The sequence below is a fragment of the Cervus canadensis genome, chromosome 14 (assembly GCF_019320065.1).
Source record: "Cervus canadensis isolate Bull #8, Minnesota chromosome 14, ASM1932006v1, whole genome shotgun sequence".
Classification (NCBI taxonomy): Eukaryota; Metazoa; Chordata; class Mammalia; order Artiodactyla; family Cervidae; genus Cervus; species Cervus canadensis.
The window spans coordinates 15663066-15686599 of NC_057399.1; the positions used below are offsets into that span (position 1 = coordinate 15663066).

General features: G+C 43.6%; 1 protein-coding gene across 9 annotated transcripts in view; it reads left to right on the forward strand.

Annotated features, from left to right (window-relative positions):
- Positions 1–23534, forward strand: part of LOC122452850 (transducin-like enhancer protein 1) — a 91404-nt gene that overhangs the window by 52287 nt on the left and 15583 nt on the right. For 6 of the 9 annotated variants that reach the window (XM_043486568.1, XM_043486570.1, XM_043486573.1 and 3 more), the window contains 6 exons: positions 6745–6861; positions 10261–10314; positions 10817–10969; positions 12376–12520; positions 13557–13747; positions 15147–15223. In XM_043486568.1, the coding sequence (XP_043342503.1) occupies positions 6745–6861; positions 10261–10314; positions 10817–10969; positions 12376–12520; positions 13557–13747; positions 15147–15223 (737 nt within the window). The remainder of the gene's footprint in view (positions 1–6744; positions 6862–10260; positions 10315–10816; positions 10970–12375; positions 12521–13556; positions 13748–15146; positions 15224–23534) is intronic. The other 3 variants (XM_043486569.1, XM_043486575.1, XM_043486576.1) reach the window with 1 other exon arrangement.

A 23534-nucleotide genomic window follows, 5' to 3' on the forward strand; every position in this document is an offset into this window, starting at 1 on the left:
GATGGGGGCCCGCTTGACTGAGTCCCGATGTCGTTCTGTGTGTCCGCATCACGAAACACACCCCAGCCTCTTAGGAGCTTGGTCAGTCGAATGATGCTGGAATTCATCAAAGGTAAATGGGGGCTCAGAGGAGGTGTTTTCACCTACACATTGATGACTTTATCTTGGCCTATGTCAAGGAAGTGTGTGGAGATAAAGGATAAAACTAAGATGAATTACCTGAAATCTCTATATTTAAGGCACAGTAGGAAACACTTAGATTTTCTGAAGCTGTGGCTTCAGTAGATTTTTCTTTTGGTAGAACTTAAAACTCTGTACTTAAGAAAAATAAAATAGATCCTGTGGGGAAACCAGCATCACTGCCGTGAGAAGGTTGAACCCCCAAGGGAAGGAGGACCCTGGCGGTTTCTTGCTTGTTGGGAATGGTGTGTTCCTGTGCTAGGTGAGGTGTCTGCTCATCATTTTCAACATCCCCTCCTTAACATAGATGCAAACTGTCTGCATCTTTCCGATGAGGAGAGATGGGTGTAAGTGCCGTCGGATATCAGATACCACAGTCCAGTCCTGACCCATTGCTTTCTAGTTTCAGGACTTTTTTTTTTTTTTTTTTGCAGTAGAAGCTTCTCACCAGGGGCTGGCAAATGAAGAGGGGCAGTAGCACCTAAGAGCGCTTTGCAAACATGCTTCTAGAAAAGGTTTGAAATACACCTTGACTTTTGTTGTGACCAAGGTCCTGATTAGGGGAATAAAGGTGTTATGAGGTCATTTAAAGATTATTCTTAAGTAGTTATGTTTCTTTTCAGCTCCATAGTTTTTATTGAAAACGTTTTGTTTTACCTGGAGAAGGAGGGTGGAAAAGCAAACTGTGGACATAAGAGAGTGACGCGGAAGGCATTTCATGGTTTAGCACTTCTTCAGCTCAGATGTCACTGGGTGTGTGTCTGTAGCTCTTTTATCTTGGGCATCCTCTCAAGTCACCCATCTGCATCCGACAGTGCTGAGTTCCTAAATGGAGGTGCAGGAACATGTTGGTTTTTAAAAAAAAATTTTTTTTTATTGTTTTGTTCTCCCCATTTTTTGCCTTCAAACCATGTGAAAAATAGATGTTTACCCTTCAGACCTGCTCCACAGCCAATCTTCCGAGACATGTTTTCCACGTTTCCACACATCTTCATTTGCTTCCACTTTTTGCCATTGACAGGTGGGGATTCTGTTAGTTTTATAGGTTAAAAGTACATTTGTCACACAGAATGCGTGGATGACCAACTGGCCCGCAGCGCAGAGTGCTGCATGGAGTGATGGCTTAATTGGTACCAGGTGTGGGTGAGGCGGCACACAGATGTGATGGGGTGTGTCGTCACCTAATTGTTTTAATGTTCACCGGGAAGTTAATTGTCAGCGTAGAGTGTGCTAGCAAATTAGGTTCCCACTGCCTTAGTGTAACTGAGGATAAATGAGGTGTCATGAGTTCCCAATCTGTACCTCTGACACAAACACTTCTCCTGTGAGGAGGAGACTGTTCCCAAGGGGAATCAGCATGGCAGCTAAAGAAATCCGTTTGAATAATGTGCATTATTTTCACATTAGGGAAACCTGTCTAGCTTTTGCTGTCTCCATGAGTGGGTTTTCCTTTCACATTTGCTGCTGGTGGCTTCAAGCTTTAGATTTGGTTGGCAAAAGAATTGCTTTGAGGTCTCAGAGTAGATGAAGGAGATGTGAATGCTCTTATAAAGTGTTCTGGCAGCATTAACAGTGTAAACCAGCTCTCTTTCATATATCTGGAGTTTACTTTCCAAAATACCTCAGTATACATGAACAGCCATTCTTGTTAAATTGCCCAAGAAAAGTAAAATTCTTGGAACAAGACTATAAAGACTGTTTATTATTCATATTAAAGCAGCTAAGTCTATGTTGGTCTTGAGTAGATGGGTGTTCAGAGTATGAAATAGACACATTATTTTCTAGAATGGTCAGAATAAAGATAATACAAAGTCCAAATCTTGACATTGTCTTCTGATTCAACTGAATGCTCTTTGAAATTCAAAAGATTCTTCTATTTAAATTGTAAGTTTTTATAGGAAGGTATGGTTTGTTACTTACATGTCTGGATTTTATTTTTACTTTAAGAGACTACGTTGTCTCACTTCTACCCACTAGTTCAAATACCACCAACTCTATAGTTAACTTGGGCCCACTCATCTTGAGCAGGGAATGATTCTGGTGTGTTTTTATGCAACATGTTTCACCTATTTTGGAAATTGTGCTCTGACTCTGACCACAGGTTGTAACATTTGAAGGCTTCCTATGCTTTCTGGGTAGCTTTTTAGCTCACTCTTGTTTCTGTTCTTAACCGTCACATCACTGTTAGTGCAAGAAGTAACTCTCGGGAAGTACAGGGTGTAACCATAGTGAACAATTCACCTGTTATCAGTTCGCATGCCTAGTGAGGTTTTAGGTTCTCAGATATGCCAGATTTTAGAAGGGATGGGTCCCTTCTTGTGGTTCATACCTTTTCTCTGTTCTTAGACCTCATCTAATCATTTCATGAATAGTCTCTTTATATAGATGGAGAGAAAAGTGTGCCAGTTGGGACAAGGGGTCTTTTAGACACTCTGTTTCTGGGCTGAACATTCCAGGGGGACCTTGTTTTCTTTAGAGACTTGTTTCATCTGCCTCTCCTTTTATCGTTTTACTTGGCTTTGTTCCCACCAGTGTGTGCAACTTGAAAGGTGCAGAAAATCATCACGGTTTTCAAATTTTAGCTTATTTTGAAAACAGTGTGTTTTTAGATCTTGATTTGCTCAGATTTGTAATATCCCCCATGGGCTGTATGAAACTTCTATTTTTGAGTTCTTCTAGGGAAGACATAAGGTAAATAAGATGATTTTGTTTGGTTCTTAAGAAAAATTTTAAACAAACAAAAACTTATATACAGTCTGGAAATCCCAGCTCTCGGAACATTTGTAGTAGAAGTCTGCCCAGTAATTACAGTGTTTGAAAAATTCTGGCAGATAATTAAATTTTACCAGCTGCAAGGTGAAATAAAACATCAAGTTTCTTGGCTCGAATTAGAGTCTATCAGTCAGTGTGGTAACACTAGTTTTCATGTTGATTAAAAAACTCTGATTCACAATTAAATATTTATTTGGCAAATAAATATTTGAAAAGTGAATTTTACTTGAATGCTGTTTGGGAGATAAATACCTTTCAAAATACAGACTCTAGGGGGAGAAACAGTAAATAGGTTGACAATAATTGATGGGGCATGAAACTGGGGCTGTGGATACCTGGGCTATTTTGTTGCTTTCTGCTGGGGTGTTTTTTTAGTGTGATTCTTGGGTTATAAATGGCAGGAATCGTGAGTGGAAAGCCAGGAATTTGGGATTGTTTTCAGGTCATTTAAAAGTAAGCTGTAAAATGTTTTTGTTTTTTGATATTATGTTCACAATTTTGTTATGGTGGGCATGTACCAAGTAAAGCAACATGGGTCTGTGGTTAGGAGGAAATCCAAGAGAAGATGCATTAGTCGTTATGATATCACATTAGAATTTTAGGCTCACTAGGTTAAAGAGCCAATATGACTTTTAAGTGAGAGGTATTGGGGGGTCAAGTATTTGGGTACAAGTATTCGATGTACATAAACTGAGTTTAAAAATCACTCTTTTGGGAGTGCAGGCCCTTTGACTTAATGGACAGAAGCTTCTTGACTTCAGGAAAATCACCTCCACTTCTGGACGTCCCCTACATAAAACAAGGAGGATAAAGATAATGAATATGTGTTAAGATTGCTTTAGCCTCATCAGAGGTTTGGTCCTAACTGTCTTCTGTGTTTAGAATGTATGATTTTCTCAGTAACTTGAAGCAACCTCAGTTTTATTCTTTTATAAACAGGCTCTTCTTAAATGTTGATTGAATATTAAATTTTCATGTTAAATATGATTCTGTCTTCTCTTTCAAATGTAACAAATCAGAATAGAACCCTAAATTTTGAAGGACCCAAAGGATATTCAGTCAGCACCCAGGTATAGTCTCTTCACTCTTAAAATGTGTGTAAAATGTCTCAGAACAGCCGTCAGAATGACTATTCTGCTGCTGAGCCCTGAAGAACATAAGACAGTGTGTGAGAACAAAACAGCCAAGGGAAGAAGACTTACGGTGTCAGGAGACATCCAGCCCTACCCATGTGGTCACTTGCAGGTTCTGAGGATCAAATGAGGGAATGGTGAAAAATGAGGGTCACCTAGGCAGTAGTTAAGGAAAACTGTTGCTGCCAACAGTGAATTGAAGTTCATTAGGCTGGAACTTTTGCTTAAGTCAAGAACAACAATGGAAGCTGTGTCAGGGCTGGAAGATGTTGGGGACAATTACAGCAAACAGGGCACATGAGAACCACGAGAAAGTGGTTCGTCACAGGTGGGCCTGCAGCGTGGGCCAGGCGCTCCCTGGCTCCAGACTGTGCTGTCCCAGGCTTCTCCAGCCCACACTCCTTGCTGCCATGTTTTGAATCAATTTTATACCATCAAAGGTATGATGAGACATTTCATTTTGTAACTTGTCTCAATCTTCCATCTGAATGGAGCCAATTTTCAGATAAGCAGGAGTGCTAATTACCAACCCCATCTAAATTTAGAAGTACTTTCAGAGCTTTGCAGAACTCATTCAGATTATAGGCCTCACTTAAGCTGCTCAAACAGGAATGAGAATTTAACTTCTGACTTGGAGATGCAGAAGCCTCACAGCTCACCAGGGTCCAGCCAGAGGAATGTTATTGTTTCTAGCAAAAATTGCATTGTTCCTAGAAGGCACGTCATTTACTTTTGTGATCACAGTCCCACTTGACGTTAGAAAAAAATCAGATCATTGGAAAGCTGTCTTTGAGTAGCTGAGTGGTTTGGATGCCCAGTGCTAGTCATAGCAGGAGAGCTGCTCAGGAGATCCTGGAGAAAGAGACTTTAAAATTGCCAGTGGACACCAACACTGCTGTGTTATGCTGGGCGCATGGGTAGCTGTCAGGTTGAGAATGATGCAGCCTGGCCCTCGCTGCTTCCGGTCTGAGTCTGGAGGAAGAGACTTGGGGGCTGATACAATCTAGAACACAGACAAACGTGTTTGGACACTTTTTCCACGTGAGCGCAAGCTACTGCTCCCCTCCCCAGTGCGTGTGTTAGCACTTCACAGGAGTTTTGTTAGGTCTCCTGCGTCCTGTCAGCATTTGGTCTGGGTCAGAGGGGTTAGTTTTTAGCAGACGCTTGCCAAGGTAATTAGTTCAGGGATCCAGCCAGCTCACCTTTCAGCCCCACACTGTGCTTGAGACGTTATTCTGAGCTTCTCTATATTGAATTGTGTTGGTTCCTACCACTGCTTTTATGTAAGCCTCCCGGCATTTGTGGAGCTTGAACGGTCATGAATGAAAGCTCAGCTGCTTCAGAGGCAGCCTCTGAAGTGGGCAGAGGGGCTTCAGCATGCCTTTTGATTTCCTCCTGAGTGTGGTTGAGCTGAGAATGTTCCCATGGTGGGGTCCCCAGTTTTCACAGGGCACAGAAGGGGGGCCGTTTGAAAGCACGCCACCTGGCTGGCTAATTTCCTTGGGCTGGTTAGGACAGAAGACCCATCCAGGGCCTCTAAAAATGGACCTTTATTTAAAGATTTGCTCCTGGTACTTATTGCATTAGAGGTGGTCTTACTTCAAGGTTTCCCCAAGCCCCTTTGTATTTTAATTTGCAGCCTAGAAAGGTAGCATCGCTGTTTGTTGGCCCCGGACTGAGTTCTCCAGCATCTTTCAGAAATTGGGGTTATCTGGGCTTTGAGAAAGGAAGTTTTTGCACAGCTAGTTCAGCATTGTTCAAGGCAGTAACACATCACTGAACAAATTGCCCTCTTGCATATGCTAATCCCACACTTAAAAGAACTCATTGTAACATGTTCTGATGCTTTAGCCCAAGGGGAGATGGGAATTGAAGGGATGTCAGATCGTGTCATGTGACCCTCAAATATCTAAAATGCCTGTTTTCTTTGGGTCAGCAGTTCATACTCAGCACATGTGAAGGAAAGTATCCTGTGTGGTTTGTGGAAAAGATTAGTCCTTGTTCCTGCTTTTGTGTGTGGGAGCTGGCCTTGCTGTTGAAGATTCACTGGCTGGAATTCCTGCTTTGGGTCTTAAATTTCAGTGCTCTTGGCAAGGAACACCAAATCTTATTTTCAACAATAAATTAAAAGAATTCAAAAGAGTTCCTTCATTGTGACTGTGGAAAATGTGATTTGCCTTTTAGGAAAGCATGCTGTTAATCCCACCCGCTCTCTTTGTGTCTTTTTAGAAAGGCCCACATTGACTCTTACAGTGACAGAATATGTCTAATAGAGTGATCTCAGGTTTTGCTCATAGACCATTCATATTCCAGACCAGGGAGTCTCAGTGGGAAAGAAGAAAAACACATCCACATATAAACAGCAGGCTCCCATTTCTCTAAGAACAGACAGAACAGAGGAGCATTTTAAGTGAGTAGGGCCAGAAGGATCCATGAGGCTTTGGATGGCTTGATTGCATAGTCAGGGTCTCCCTTTTAAGTGCTTAAATCTCTATAAATGTTTGCCATCTACGTCTTCAGATGAGACGAATTAAATGGAATGAAAGGCTGTGTAGGTATCACCTTTCCAAATCGGCTGTCACATCCAGGTTGGGTTTTCATGGGTACAAAGAGACTTGGAAAGAAATCTTTGATTAATTTTTTTTTTTTGGTCTTGCAGAGTAATTCCCTCTTGGTCCCAGACAGTCTAAGAGGCACAGATAAACGCAGAAATGGACCTGAGTTTTCTAATGACATCAAAAAAAGAAAGGTGGACGATAAGGACTCCAGCCACTATGTAAGTAAATAAAGGGCTTGAAATAATATTTTGTTTGTCTTCTTGCTCACCTTCTAAGTGAGTCTACAAAAGACTCTAAGATCTTACTGATAATTTCACATACCTTAAAATAATGTATCAAGAGGATAGATTCTTCCATTGTAGGGTATTATTTCCCTCTCGAGCAGTAAATTATGTATCTTCTAGGCGTGCGTATTAAATTTTGGGCTTTCTACTGCAGTTATTTCTAAGAGGGGATACAGAAATGTAGGACTGGCTTCATGGTGTGTGGTCTGAGCCAGCTGCACTGGCCCTGCTCTTAAAAGGAACCTGTCTCAGCCTTAGTTTCATCCTCTGTTCTCCACCATCTTTAAGTGCTCAATTTTTGAGCCAGGGCCTGTGTTTTAATTTTGTCCCAGGCCTTGCAAAATTTCGTAACCTGTCATGCTGAAATAATGAGGATAAGAATTTGGTGTCATCAGCTGCCTTTTTGGATGCCATTGTGGTAATAGATTCAGGTCCATATTAGGTCTTAAGTCAGAGTCTGTCCTCTGCTACAGTGAGTGGTGCAATGATAGAAGTCCGTGGTGAAAATGGAAGAAACACTGGGGGCATCTTGTTCAAACCCTACAGATGAGACCACACAGCTCGATGTGAGGACTCTTGATTCAGATCAGGCTAAAACCACATTCGTGAGGAGAGCACACCAAGCCAAATGGCCATTGACTGTGGTCTTGGGTCATAAACATTGCATCTGACCGATGCCCTGTCATTTCCTTGTGTGTCCGTGAGTTTCTCTTTCGGGATGGACACATTCTCAGAAGCAGCGCGAGTGAATTAAGCCACTCCCGAATGCCCCAGGAGGAGAACGTGTCCACCTCCAGCTGGCTCCCGTGCAGAGGTTTCCATGCTAGACCTCTGTCTCCTGCTAGCTGGCACGAGCTGAGGGCTAATATAGTATTTAGAAACGGGTAACAGTTCTTGAGCAGCACCTCAGGTAGTGCCAGCCGCTGAATCCTTCTGTGCGGCTTGTTTCACTTAACTCTCAACACCACCCTGGTTATTTGGTGCCATCCCTCCGTCTCACAGATAAAGGAACTGAGGCACAGAGCTTTTAAGTGATTGGCCCAAGGTCAGAATTAGTAAGTGGAGCCCAGAGACAATCTGACTCCTGCATCCATGCTTTTGGTCACCATGCTAGGATTCCCAAAGCAAGAGCCTAGGATTGGATGTTTTGCCACAGAATATTGGTACCTACTTTGTGCCATAGTAATACCTTTAAGAACCCAAATTGTTGATCTCCCCACCCCAGCCCAAGCCTTTTTAGCATGTATTTGCCCAGAACTTGTGTTGCACACAGATGCTTTTATATATAACATTGATTGTTCGTCAGCCATGACATACCAAAATTTGCACACTTGCCAATGATACAATTCCAAGTTGCTCTGTGCAAGGCTCGTGTGGATAAATTATTTCGTAGTGAGTGATGTAGAATCCATGGCTCTACATGACTTTTTCGTAACCTGCTGCTATTAGCTGTGTCTAGTTGTATTGGTAGTTGAGGATGATGTATTGAGATGACATTGGAGAATGTGGAGTGAAGGATTCAGACCTTAGATATTTGATGACAGATATGTACTGTACTGTGAAGGTTTATATTTTGGAGATGATCCGATACAAAGCTAACATTTACATTCCAGACAACTTAGGCACTCACTTCACAGTTCCATTTTCATAAATGCGTTGTTTGCTACTTCTTACCAGTTGGTCTGTACATTACATTTTTTTTTTTCCTACATTTTTTTTCCTAAAGGGAAACCCCTTCAGCTTATATTTTGTCACTGTCACTCTGGGTTTCTTTTTCTTTCTTTTAATCAGTGTTTTTGGTTGTTGTTGTGTTGTTTGGCCGCACTGTGCAGCATGCAGATCTTAGTTCCCTGATAAGGGATCAAATCCGTACTGTCTGCAGTGAAAGGGTGGGGTCCTAACTGCTGGACCACCAGGGAATTCCCATACCCTGGGTTTCTTAGTACCTGAAAACGTTTGTGATTTTCTGTGGGCTTTGTTAAGAGAAGGCAAATTTTTTTTAGTATTAAGTTTTTCTTTTATCGCATGAAAAAATACTTCTTTCAAAAGACTTATTTTAAATTACCCAGGCTTCCTCATTGGTTGTAATTTCTTGTTATTGCTAGTGAATTGCATGGGACCTTTATAACTATGACTAAAGTATATCTAGTCACACATTATTGAAGAAAGTCAGTTGGGTCTCCCTCATATAACACTTTAGGTATGACTAGATAAAACATTTAAGACATGCATTTAGAGCTGGGGGTATCTTTCTAGCTGGACTTGGGGTCCACAGAGAATTAATGGGTTTGCACTTATACTAATATTTTTCAGACATTATTAGTGTATTCTTATTTGACAATGACATCAGTATAAGAACTGTGTAGATCATAAACCCGGGGCCTGCTCCTTTTTGAGAATTAGGGCCTATTTGCAATAACCTGTTTTTCTGTAGGTCCATTATATGATTCCGCACTAAAGGGCATAGAAGGCCTTTTGGCTAAGGAAGTAGACTTCTTCAGCCTGCCCTGAACTTGTTGTAGGAGTGATCACGTTATTAAATTGAACAGTTTTTTTCTGAAGCTTTTTCAAATTCAGTGCAACCATGGAGTTTCCTCTGATGAGCCAATTTTATGGCTTCGTGTCAAGACCATAAAAGCCCTACTGTAGGATGCCCCTGCCCTCCAGACACCGCCACCCTGTCTTCCTTCCATCTCAAGAGTATTCCAAGTTGATTGCTAAAGAGCCAACGTGAGGTTAGATTAGATCTTGGTAGTTATTTTAGCTAGGACTTAGCTTTGTTGTTTGTACTTTTTTTTTTTGCTTTATTTATTTTTTTGCTTTATAGAATTTTTTTTGCAGTAATTAGTAACCCCATGGGAACAAGGTCCAGATTTGTCTTTATAATTATGAATCGCCCATGAACACTAGAATTGTTGACTGCCTTCAAGGTGATACATGTAAAAGCAATGGTATGAAGTTGTGTTCTTAATTTGAAATCCGGTGGGGAAAGATCTCTTAAAGAAGGACATGTAGTTTTCGGATTATGAGCGATTCAGCTGTTGCAAACGTTTATTGAGTCTTTACCGTGCGCCAGGTTTTATAAGCTGCCATCACCTGTATATACACTGTGGCTGTATGGCTGGTGTGCTGTTGCAACAGAGTTCCCGCCTGGGGCTCCCGGGTCAGATGAGAAGGGAAGAAGGTGATCTTAATTACCAGGGCTGGCATTCCGTAAGGGAACCTGTAGGCATGTCCCAGCTCATTTTCTAGTCTGTCTGCTCCCAAGAACTATAGGGATTTCATTGAGCCTCAATCCCTTTAGTAAATGGCATCAAAATCTCTCTTTTTCAGGACAGCGATGGTGACAAAAGCGATGACAACTTAGTTGTGGATGTTTCTAATGAGGTAACCGTTCTCTTCATCAAGCTTTATTTTTAGAGCAACTTGGGAGAGAAAGGACGTGGAGCCCCCGTATGTTGGTCTTCTGCGACTTTACACATTAAGAATTTACTGAGTGTTCCTAGACAGAGCAGTAATGGTCTAAAAACAACACAAACGTGTTTCTTTAAAAAAAAAATAAATCTGTCTTTCTGACCATTTTGGATTCCTGAGTTGGTGTCTGGCTCTCCTGCCTGTCCTGTGCCCTCTAGGCAAAGTATTTGAGCATGAGGGGAGATATAATTGTCCCTAGATTTTTTTCTTTACGGCGCTTCCACGGGTGTGCTTGCAGACACCATCCTGTTCATGATAAGGACAGTATTAGGTGCATGCCCTCAAGTCGCCCAGATCTCACGGGCTCTGAGCACTCTCCTTTAATTTGGAGAACTGGTGTGGAAACAGAGTTTGTAAAGGGAAAGAGCCGTCTGTTGCGAGTGAAATCATGAGACCTTTGCTTGTGCTTCTGGAGGACCCCTCATCTCCCCGCGCAAGCCCCGCACATTCACCCAGGGAAAATGGGATTGACAAAACCCGCCTGCTGAAGAAAGACGCCTCCAGCAGCCCGGCGTCCACTGCCTCCTCGGGAAGTTCCGCTTCTTTGAAATCCAAAGAAATGAGCTTGGTAGGTCATAAGAACTGTCACTTGCCTATTTAGCAGTTCGGTTTTCTTGGGGAACCAGAGGTTCCCTAATGTATTTGAAATATGGGGTTTTTAATGACTGAGTTATATTTTTAAGGGTTTTAAAGTGAAACTCATGGTTCTGCTGTCTGTCCCTGGGTGATTCCTTTTTCCCTCTGGTTCGTCTCTTCTGGGCCATGATGAGAGCGAGATAAGCTTCCGTGCCTGTTGCCTGCTTTCTTGGGGGATGTGTCCGTGGCACAGACTCTCTGAAACTTCTTACTTGGCAAATGGTTTGAACGCCTTAGGCCCTGTGAAGTCCTTCACTTTGTTAAGTGGTGCATTTCCCCCTGGTTTTAGACTGACCCGTCCTGTCGGGTCATGTTGTGATTGGGTTATGGGGCAGCTGGTGATGTACTCAAGGCGGCACCAGGGGTTACCTGGAACTGGGGGAGGGATGACGGTGGTATCAGGCCCATTCATGCTCTCAGTCATTCAGCAGACATTGTGGAGTGTCTCATCTCTCCACTCACCGTAACAACCCTGCAGTTAATCCCTGTGTGGTCCCCCAAGGCACTATCCCATTTCACTGATGGGGAGGCAGGCCTGAAGTTGGCAAGCTTGAGGAGCCTGCCAAGTTTACACAGCATGTGGACTCCCAGGCCAGAAAGAGCTGGGGTCTCTCTAGCCTGTGTTCTTTGCTGTCCCAGAGCACTTCTCAGGCTGGCTAAAAGGATACGAAGGGTTGAGATGCAGAAGAAGGTGCCCTGTGACCCTGTTACCATCTTGACTCCTGAAGGCCTCTACACTAGTGGGTCCACACTGTTTATGTAGGCAAATGGGTGCTGCTGCTGAATGCCAAAGAGTTATTTTTTTAGGTACATCTCTTAAAATGATTGGGCTAGTTCTAGGGCTTTTGCCTCTGAAATGCTAGTTTGCTTCTCATCAAGTGGATGGCTCAGCTGTCTTTCACTGTCAGTCTCAATCCCACTGCCACTAAAAGGCAAGGGTGGAAAGGTTGGTAGCGGGGTTCCTCCCTCTGTTATTCTCGGTGCTGGAGGCATTTGTTTCTGAGTGACCGAGAACTTTCCTCTGGGTGGTCATCATTCTTACTTGGACTAGATCCAAAGTCCACAAGCCTGATGGAAAAATACTTTTTAAAATAAAATCTGTGGAGGAAGGCGTGTGATCATGTTCTGTGTCTCTAGCTAGAGTTTTAATTCTGGCAGGAAGAGGAAAGGTCAACATTTCTCACTCACAAGTTAATGCTGTCAACATTGTGTGGATTTATGAAAATTGGCCGAGGGAGTAGCTAGAAGGTGCCCAGTGTTCCAGCTGCTGTTGTGATAAATTGTGTAATATGGCTTGGATTAAAAATAATACTCATTTAATTTGTTTAATGATACCAGCATGAAAAAGCCAGCACGCCTGTGCTGAAATCCAGCACACCGACGCCTCGGAGTGACATGCCAACGCCGGGCACCAGCGCCACTCCAGGACTCCGTCCAGGCCTCGGCAAGCCTCCAGCCATGGACCCCCTCGTCAACCAAGCGGGTGAGGCCTCGCCTCCCGTGGGCTGTGTTTTGTTTTTCTCTTTCCCAACTTGATTTGTCTATTCATCTCATTGTGCCGTTTCCCCGTGAATAGGAGAGGTGATTTCTGCCTGACCCCCTCCTTCTAATCTCTGAAAAGCTGTGATAAGAAACAGATGTTTGTCCTTGGGTTTCAGCAGCTGTACCCTGTTCAGTCTCCGACTGTTTACATTTGGCTTTTCTTTTATTTCCAAATAATCCAAATCCCAAGGACTTCAATAAAGTTTCTGATAATTATTCTGCCCATAAGCTCCTTACCAAACTATCATTGTGTGTCTGAGATGGCTGATGTTGACCGAAACGGCCGGTCTGGCCGGCCCACGTGTGTTTCTTGCGTGCCTTAGTTGACCAGTGTTCTGCTGGTATATCCCTTAGGGATCAGTGGTCTCTCTTCCAGGAGAAATCGGGAGGGTTTCACTGAGACTCCAGCCCCTGAACAAACTCATAACTTTTAACTGTATCTTCCTCTCTGGGAAAGGGAGAATGTAATATCCTGGGCCAGGCTGTAAAGAGGCCCCAGAATATTCCTCCTCAACTTGTGCTCTTATTTACATAAATCCAGGATCAGGTTTTTATTTGAAATTGGTACCGGAGATGGAAAGTTCAAGCTGAAGGACAAATCATGGATTTTTATCAGGAAAACCTTCTGAATTTAAGTCAGAAAGTGGTGCATTCTGTCAATTAGGTGCAGTAATGCTGCTTAATTCCACTGGTTTCCCAGTGTTGCCAAGTGGATGTACAAGGGGGAAATGTGTAGGCAGTGCTCGCCTTGGAGTCCATTCTTGCCTGGAGAGGAATTCAGCTCTAGGGAAGAAGGGACCAGGACCCTATGTAGGAATTGGAGGTGATAGCCCCTCCACCCCACCAAACCCCCCCGGGCCCCCACACCCCCGGCCTTCCCTCCTTCCCCATAACAGGAGGCCCTGAAGAGTGCCCTGGAATTGATCAGGCCGACGCGAGTCGCCGGGTGAGTCACTGTGGCTTGTGTTTCCTTGCAGCAGCTGGCCTGAGGACGCCCCTGGCAGTGCCCGGCCCATACCCCGCGCCGTTCGGGATGGTGCCCCACGCGGGCATGAACGGTGAGCTGACCAGCCCCAGCGCTGCCTACGCCAGCCTCCACAACATGTCACCGCAGATGAGTGCAGCCGCGGCCGCGGCCGCCGTGGTGGCTTACGGGCGCTCCCCGATGGTGAGGATGGCAGGGGCTGGGGAGGGGTGCGGGTGGGGCCCTGCGGAGCGCCCGCGGCCGGCAGCCCCACACCTGCAGACAGAGACCCAGTGTCTCCGCCGCTCCCGCCTCCTTCTTGTCCACCTTCATCAACATGCTGCTTCATTAAGTTAAGGCTAAACACTTTTTGTTTTACTGTTTTTGTGGATGAAAAAAGGCAGTGTTTAGGAGCTCCTTCAGCGGTTCAGGGGACATCTGGTTTTCTCCCACCAAAGTAGGTTTTTTTTTCCTCTGGAAGGCGATGAAATGACTCAAGTAGCTCACAGAAGCCTTTTCATTCGTTTCTTGACATTTTTTTTTCTCCTCTTTAATTCTTAGGAAAAAATATTTGAGAAGCTGTTATTTTCTCTTTCCACGCTTATATTATTCTTTAAACCCAATTGCGTGATTTTGGTGTAAGCAGTGATCTCAGCTCAACAGGGAGAAACACGGAGGGACTGAAGCTGTGGGGCAGGGTCTCCTCGTTCCGCCTTCTCCCACCCTGTAAATGACCTCATGCTTGACCAGGAAGAGACAGAACTGCCAGTAAAGGGGAAAGTTGACCGTGTGGTCCTTGACTGCATCAGGAAAAGGGACTAGATTATAACTCATAGCAAATGAAAGTCCCCAGATCATTTCTGTTGACTCTTTGAAATATGGCATGTGCGTTTCTCTCCTCTTCCTTCTTCATTACCTCCAATAACTGGAGATGATATTAAAGTGCATCGTTTTTTCCCTTCCTTTTCACTCCTAGGAAAGGCTATGCAGTCGAGGGTAAGATAGCCGGGGGACTAGGTGCACAAAAAAGAGAGTCCGTATGTGAATTTCTAAGCGTTGACTTAGACCAGTGGCATGAAACTGGGGTGATTTTGCCCCCTTGGGACATTCAGTCGTATCTGGAGACACTTTTGTTCATCAGAACTGGGGGTTGCTATGGGCACTTAGAGGGCAGAGTCCAGTGATGCTCCTCATTATCCTGCCATTCCAGGCCAGCCCTCAGCCAAGAACTATCTGGCCCAAAACGTCGATATTGCTGAAGTTGAGTCACGTTGTCCTGGCTCAGACTGCGTATGTCCTTTGTACTTGTTTGAACAGGCAGAACATCCTGAGTCCACAGGACGTATTTACCATGGGAAGCTGGTTCTCAATGCACAGATGGATCATGTGCCATCCTGCCTCCCAAAAAAGAAGTGTGTCTTGTGGTATTTAGTGGAGGCTGTATTACTTCTTGCATTATAATTTTTCTTTGGGGAAATGTTAACACGTGTCCCTGTTTCTGTTGCTTTGGGGATTTCTGAGTTTCTAGTAAAAAGTTTTTAGAGGTGTCACAAAGTGCCTACCCTGCATAAACTGAGTCTGCGATGCCTTATTCTGTTTCCAGGTTGGGTTTGATCCTCCCCCTCACATGCGTGTACCTACGATCCCTCCAAACCTGGCAGGAATCCCCGGGGGGAAGCCGTAAGTACCCCTAACTCTTGGGTTCTGTTTTAAAGGTGGTTATTTAGTCACAGGTATCAGCGCACTAGAATTCCAAAGGGAGCTCAGGCTTGGGCGTTTCCAAGGAGATTTCCAGTGTCTTTTCCTGAGGAGTGTTAGCACTTTCTATAAATAGACACCTAGTAGGTGTCATGCCTCTGTCTTCTCACTGTGGGTGATCTCATGCATTTAGTTATTTCTGGAGAGAAGCTGTTGGAGACAGGGCCAAGGAGGGAGGTGAGAACCAGGGATGGTCGGCCCCCCTCGCTTGACCGTTCCTCAGAAAGCTGCTGGGCCTTGTCCTTGGGTTAGAGGGTACCTGTTGGAGGTTTTCCACAGGACTGTGTTGTGGGCAGTAAGCTGTCACAGACTTGAAGTCTCAGAAACGTGAAATATGCTCTTTCTTTACCCAGCTCAGTGCCACTTCTTCCTTATTTTGGTGGAAGCAAGAGTTGCGTGAAATGTGGGGGGAGTCCCCCCTCCCCCCTGCCACCCACCCACAGTGAAGTTTTGCTGGGTGCCTTCCTCTGAGAGCCAGGATTATAAAGTGTAATATGGCATGATGGGAAGCAGTGAGAGGTAGATTAAAGGGCAAAAGAGCATTCAGAATTTGAAAAGCCCTGTGGATTATTCTTCCAGAGTCACTGAAAATCACCTGTTTTCCATAATATGTTAGTAGTTAGAAATGTGATTTCACATAATTCTTAAAGTTCTCCATTTTTGTACAAAGCAAGCTTGAAGTGCGAGAGTCTGTCTTACTTCTCAGCAAACACTCTTGTTTCCCAAGGTAGAAGATGGCAGAAAGCTGGTTCCAATTCACTGATTTTTTTTTTTTTTTCTCCCAAAAGAGGTGCCTGTCACAGGCCTTCAGTTTTTGGGTTTTTTTTTTTGCTTATACCCTTTACTTTCGAACAGTTGCATTCACCTATTATTTACACGTCTGTTGCAAACTGCATTATTTTGAGCAGTCCGTTCGACTACCTGGTCATCCTTGTGTGGTTTTTATTGCAGCCTTGCTTCAGAAGACAGAAATCCTTACCATATCACCTGCTTTTAGAAGGCAGATTCCCACTGCTCCTCTTTTCCTGCATTTTGATATCTATCTCACAATAATTTGACTCATGATGAACTGAAGCTTTGGTGTGTGCTAGGAACTAGTAGAGACGTTAAGAGTTTACAGTGACATCTTGGCCCAGGGAAGAGCAGGGCTGGGAAGTGGGGCAATATTGCAAATACTTTCTTGGCTGGGAGATCTCTTCTGACTGAAACCTACCTGTGAACCACTGTGTTGTGTTTTCTTAGGAAGGTCTCTGGGTGCTTATCGGTATTTCTTACTTGTGGTTGCTGGCAGAGCAGCTAGCTGTCATGTGTCCTTCTATCTGGTGAGTGGATAAAGGGCAGATGAGTACTGTTGAGCCAAGAGACAATAATTAATAGTAACTGATGAATCTTCAGGGAAATATTAAGCAAGTAAGGCCAAGTTCAACTAACCATTAGGGAAAGCCAGTTTCTGCAGTCAGAGCTGTGGGGGGGGGGGGTGGTGTCCAGGACCCCACCCTGGATGTGAAATGTGACGAAGGAGGGGTGGGGTGGGCAGAGCTGAGAGCCACAGAGTTGGTCCTGAAGGCTGGTGTGAGGGATGGTTAATGCACCCCCAGTTCCTAACAATTGTGTGTGCAATTAGACACCAAGTTTACACCTTAAGTGAACACGCTTCTTAGAGCCAAAATAGTCATGTTCTTGACTTGCCAGCACCTTGGACTTCCCTGTGTTCACGGCTCAGACCGCAACAGCAGACTGAGAGGCAAAGCTGTGAGACTCATGTGTAACGGTGGTTTTCTCCCCTTGATCAAAAAGGGCACTGGTCTGTGGATCAGAGGGGTCACTACTTTCTAAAACAGTTAAGATGCTTTTTGGATTCTCTTTCAAGATTAAGGTAATATCTTTTAAGATATTACGGGAGGAAGATCAAATTAATTGGTAGCAGAGGGAAAATTGAACTTGCCCACTGTCCAGAATCTGGGCTATGCAGTCTTAGTCCATGTATTAATCCATTAAGTAGTTTGAGAAGACATACTGTTCTCATCATTTAGTAAGGTCATACTGCCCGACGCAGCGCTGTTCAAACCAGCTATGATGACAGACCAGTTTTTCCCTGAAATGACAAAGATTGAGACTCCTATAAGAGATAAATAAAGATGAGTAAGGGGGAGAAGATACAAAATACCAGTCCCAGTGTTTTATTACAAGAGACAGCAGTCGTGAATTGACTTGAGTTGCTGTGTAAAAGTCTCTGGGAGAGTGGGCACCTCACCAGGGGCAACAGTGAATGTTTGCCAACCATGCTGAGCAGTGCTGTCTGAGGCTCATAAGAGAAATGGTGACAAGCCACCATGTCTAGGGTAGGGTGAACAAAGTGGTACAAATTTTCCAGTGTCTTTCTCTGAGAAATTCCAATGGAAATAATGATTGGAAAGGGCAAATGGAAGCTCTTTGTAGATGTTTGATGGAGAACTGTGTGTTAGGTACCCAGCAGGCCCCAGGAAAGACAATGTTGGTCTTCCTGTCTCTGGGGGGGCTACTGATATTGGGTGAACCTTAAAGAAACAATAAATACTCGAGTTATATTTGTGACAAGTGCTAAGTGCTATGAAGGCAGAACAATGGTGATAGGCAGACAGGTGAAGAGTGATAGAGTTGGTAATGGGTTCCTTGGGGTAGGGTGGATACACAGAAAGCTGAAGTTCACGCAAGAGGATAAGCCAGCTGGGCAGAGGGAGCTGGGAGGGTGGGCTGTTGCAGGCATAGGGGACAGCAGGCTCCCAGCACAGAGAAGGAGCTTGACAATTCACGGGCAGATGGTTGAGTGTCTGAGAAGTGTGGTACAGCCGGGAGCGTTCATTTAGGGTTGGAGGGACCTTAGAAGTGCCTCTAGTGTGGCTGCTCATCTGTGGTTCAAGTTTCCTATAATGGCCTCACCAAGTGTCTGAGCATCTCTGACCCAGCTTCTCTAGTGATGTCAGCTCATTTTCCCTGGCCCTTTGAAAACTCTTTGAGCCCTTGAGTTGAACTCTGTCTCCCTGGAACTTTTACCTGTCAATCCTGTTCTTACCCACTCCCTGGGACCACAGAGTGCTCCACTAATCTATCCTTCTTAGGACAGACAGCTCTTGAGATCTTTGGAGACCACATCTCTCCACCAGTTGTGTCTTCCGGCTAAGTATGTCTGTTGCTTCAGCCCTGACTTACAGGATATGATTTCAGGTTCCTAGGCCGTCTGTCAGTCCCTCCACTCACTTTCCTCTCTTCTACAGATGTCATCCAAGTTTGCTGAATAGGCGAGAGGACCCTGTTGGGAGCTCACAGCCTGATGATGGGGAGATGGTTTTAATCAAGTAATCACCAAAATAAATGTGTAATTAAATTGAGATAGCTGTGACCATACCATACCAGTCAGGTATGACCTAAGTCAAATCCCTTATGATTATACAGTGGAGGAGACAAATAGTTTCAGGGGATTAGGTCTGGTAGATGGAGTACCTGAAGAACTATGGACAGAGGTTCACGACATTGTACAGAGATCAGTGACCAAAATCATCCAAAAGAGAAAGAAATTCAAGAAGGCAAAGTGGTTGTCTGAGAAGGCTTTACAAATAGCTGAGAAAAGAAGAGATGTGAAAGGCAAGGGAGACAGGGAAAGATACCAACTGAATGCACAGTTCCAGAGAATAGCAGGGAGAGATAAGAAAGGCTTCTTAAATGATCAGTGCAAAGAAATAGAGGAAAACAATAGAACGGGAAAGACTAGAGATCTCTTCAAGAAAATTGGAAATATCAAGGGAACATTTCATGCAAAGATGGGCTCAGTAAAGGACAGGAATGGCAAGAATCAAACAGAAGCAGAAGAGATTATGAAGAAGTAGGAAGAATACACAGGAAAAAACTCTACAAAAAACATCTTAATGACCCGGATAATCACAGTGGTGTGGTCACTCACTTAGAGCCAGATATCCTGGAGTGTGAAGTCAAGTGGGCCTTAGGAAGCAAATACTATGAACAAAGCTAGTGAAAGTGATGGAATTCCATCTGAGGTATTTAAAATCCTAAAAGATGATGCTGCGAAAGTGCTGCACTCAATATTTGCACAGCAAATTTGGCCACAGGACTGGAAAAGGTCCATTTTCATTCCAATCCCAAAGAAGGACAGTGCCAAAGAAGATTCAGACTACCATATACAATTATGCTCATTTCATGCTACCAAGTTTATATTCAAAATCCTTCAAACTAGTCTTCAGCAGTACTTGAACCAAGAACTTCCAGTTCTAGCAGCTAAGTTTAAAAAAGGCAGAGGAACCATAGACCAAATTGCCAACATTCACTGGGTCGTAGAAAAAGCAAGGGAATTCCAGAAAAGTATGTACTTCTGCTTCATTGACTACACTAAAGCCTTTGACTGTGTGGATCACAATAAACTGGAAAATTCTTAAAGGGACGGGAGTACCAGACTGCCTTGAGAAACCTGTATGCAGGTCAAGTAGCAACAGTTAGAACCTTACATGGAAGAATTGGCTGGTTCAAAATTGGGAAAGGAGTACGACAAGGCTGTATATTGTCACCCTGCTTATTTACCTTCTATGCAGAGTACATCATGCGAAATGTCAGGCAGGGTGAATCACAAGCTGGGATCAAGATTGCCGGGAGGAATATCAACAACCTCAGATGTGCAGATGATACCACTCTAATGGCAGAAAGTGAAGAGGAACTAAATTGCCTCTTGCTGAAGGTAAAAGAGGAGAGTGAAAAAGCTGACTTGAAACTCAGCATTCAAAAAACTAAGGTCATGACATCCAGTCCCATTACTTCATGACAAATAGAAGGGGAAAAAAGTGGAAACAGTGACAGATTTTATTTTCTTGGGCTCCAAAATCACTGTGGATGGTGACTGCAGCCATGAAAATAAAAGATGCTTGCCCCTCAGAAGGAAAGCTATGACAAACCTAGACTGCATTTTAAAAAGCAGAGACATCACTTTGCCAACAAAGGTCCATATAGTCAAAGCTATAGTTTTTCCAGTAGTCATGTATGAATGTGAGAGTTGGACCATAAAGAAAGCTGAGTGCCAAAGAATTGATACTTTTGGATTGCAATGCTGGAGAGGACTCTTAAGAGTCACTTGGATGGCAAGGAGATCCAACCAGTCAATCCTAAGGAAATCAACCCTGAATATTCACTGGAAGGACTGATGCTGAATCTGAAGCTCCAGTACTTTGGCCACCTGGTGCCAAGGGCTGACTCATTGGAAAAGACCCTGATGCTGGGAAAGATGGAATGCAAAAGGAAAAGGGGGTGGCAGAGGATAAGATTAGATAGCATCACCAACTCAATGGACATGAATCTGAGCAAACTCAGGGAGATAGTGAAGGATTGAGGAGCCTGTTGTGCTGTAGTCCATGGTGTCTCAAAGAGTCAGACATGACTCAGCAACTGAACGACAGCAACAAGAACTGTGACAGAGTATTGTTTTCTGAAGCTCTGAAAGGCTGATCCCATTTGGAGGGTTAAGGGAAAATTCTCTTAACCTTAAGGAAGAGTTTGAAGGGGAAGGGCATAAGCCTCTAGGTAGAGAAACCAGCATATGCAAAGGCCCTGTGGTCTTCCATTCTTTCTTATCAAAGAGCTTGACATTGCCACTGTTCTGTACTTGTTTTGATGTCAGCGTGATCTAAGATCTCAGTAGGCTTTCCCAACCAACCTGGACATTTTTCTCTCTCCCACTTCTAACTTCTCTTGACTTCTTTTTGTTGAAGGCATCATCCCAGTTCTTACAGCTGTACTCAGACTTTAGGTTTTGGTGCTTTCCATTTTATCCAGTCTTCTTATTTCTTAAAATCCTCACCAAGATTGTAGGCGAGAGTTTCCGTTAATGAAATATGTATCTGATCTTGTCTGTTTCTTGCTCAGAAATCTGTAAAAGGTGCATATAATCTCCTGATGCAATCCCTCTGATAGAGTCACCTCGGCTTGTTTTTCCAGCCTCATGTCCTATATGCATCGCATCTCATGCTCTGGCTGAATGGGATAACCTTGTATTCCGTGAATGGCCCTCCTCCTACCTGGAGCAACTTCCCCTCTAATTTGTCTCTACCTGTTCCTGTAGAAATATTTTCTTTCCTTTAAAGACCACTTCATGCTGCTGCCACCTCCCAGAAGCCTTTGCTGATGCCTTTCCCACATATGATCTCTCTCCACCAGCCCCTTCCTTGTAAGTCTTGTGACACTTTCCACACTTAGGCCTTGAATTATAATCATGTGTACAAGTCCTATCTCTATTTGCTTCTTCCCCACTAGAATTAAAGCTTCTGAAGTCCTCTTGTTCCCTTGAGCCTTGATAGCCAGTAAACAAATGCTTGCCGCGTTGACAAGGTGGGGATGAGCCCAGGATTGTGTAAGGCCCTATGATTCATCCTTTTCCAAGGGAGAATGCAGTTTGCATTTTAGAGACATGCAATGCTGATTTATAAGCGGTTGCCCTGACTGTGTTTCCAAACCCTCAAGGCGAAATTTAATTGCTGCGTTTTGTCGACTTAATTTGAACTTACTTTGAGTTTTAGGAAATTTATTCCCTGAACTCTGTGGAGCTCACTGATAAAAAAAGAAACCTGAAGTTTAGACAGATTGACATCTTTGTTATACTTTGTGCCTCCCTCCCCTCAAGATGTTTTTTCCTGGCCCAAGGGCACCGCTTTCCTCCCCACAAATACTTGGGGCCGAGGTCTACTTGCCTCGAATAATAACATCTAGAGGTCAGTTGTAACGCACACTAATAATAGTTTGACTCAAGATTCCAGCTAAGTTCCAAGTTCCCTCACCCTGTGTTTTAATGCTAGACGTGTAATTGAGAAATCTTCCACCCACTTGTTTAGTGTTTAAATAAACCTTTTAAACTGCCTTTTTGGAGTTGGAGCCTAATGGGAAGAGAAAATCTAAACTACACTTGGGGTAAAATTGCCTCTTAAGAAAATACGTTTTGCAGCATTGAAAAAAGGCCATCCAGCTTCTAGCTGAGAAGACGTTTCTGTGGCCAGTCCCCTCCCCCTCCTCTCCACTCCTGATCTTGCTTCTGATCCCTATGCTGACCATGTCTAGATTCTACACTTGATTTATTTAGTGGATTTGGAGATCAATTCAGCCTCCCCCTTTTACTTATTATGATACTTGGGTACTTTTTTTTGTCTATTAAGTGCATAAAGGAACATGCTTATTTTGTGCTATATTGTCACCACGTGTGTTTGAGTTTAACTTCTGTTTTTCTACCTTTGAATGGTTTAGGACTGTGTACCTAGTTTCTTAGGATTATACTGAAGTGTGAGTCCTTTCCTTTTGATGCGAGTTATGTTTAGCTGCTGGACAATCATCCCTTCCTTTTGTCTCCCTTTTTTACCTCTTCAGAAATGGCATCCAGCTTACTAGGCGTAGTTTGTCTTATCTGTTAAGTGAATACTGCTATTTACCTTCAGTGCTTGGCTCCTTTGCCAGGACTTTTGAAGGGACCTTTGAAGTGGCTGTATTTTAAACTTATCTCTATCTTTGTCTTCCTTTTCATCCACGTGTCTCTTGGTTTGCATCTGGTCCTGCATAGGAGCCCTGTTGCTGCCCCAGCACATTTACAGTTTGGAAACTTTTCATTGATGGAGGAGAAGGTTCTTAGAATCATCAATGCAGACTTTGATCAGAGAACTTCTAGTATATCAGCTAGACCATCTCTTCTTCTTTACTTTGTCTAGTAATTTTTTTTTATATCCATTTTAAAAAGTTCTGCATTCCCCTTTATAAAATATGAGGATAGCTGTGTATTCAACTAAATAAGGGAAAAAAGTCTCCCATCTTAATAGTTCAATGTCCTCTCTTTGTATTTTGTTACTAAAGCCCTCCATTGATGTAGAAATGCTGTCTTCAAGTGGGGTGAGGACTGTGGCTTGATCTGCATGTTTGCTGTTTGGGAGTATGCTCAGAGGCCAAACTGGGAAAATCCTGTGAAAGAAGTAAAGGATTTAACAGATGTTCCAAGTTAGGCATGCAGACCCTAAAAAAAATATTAAAGGTAGAGTTTGTTAGATTGGCAAAGAAAGATTTTTATCATTAGTAGATGAATTATATACCTGAGGACTTTCCCCCCCTGAATCTTAGAATAATATGGCTCTGATTTTCTTCTGAGTCCACATCCCAGCAGTCCCAGCCGCCACCTTCACTCTGCTAGTTCTTGATGCTGAGAGCATCATCCAAAATCATAACT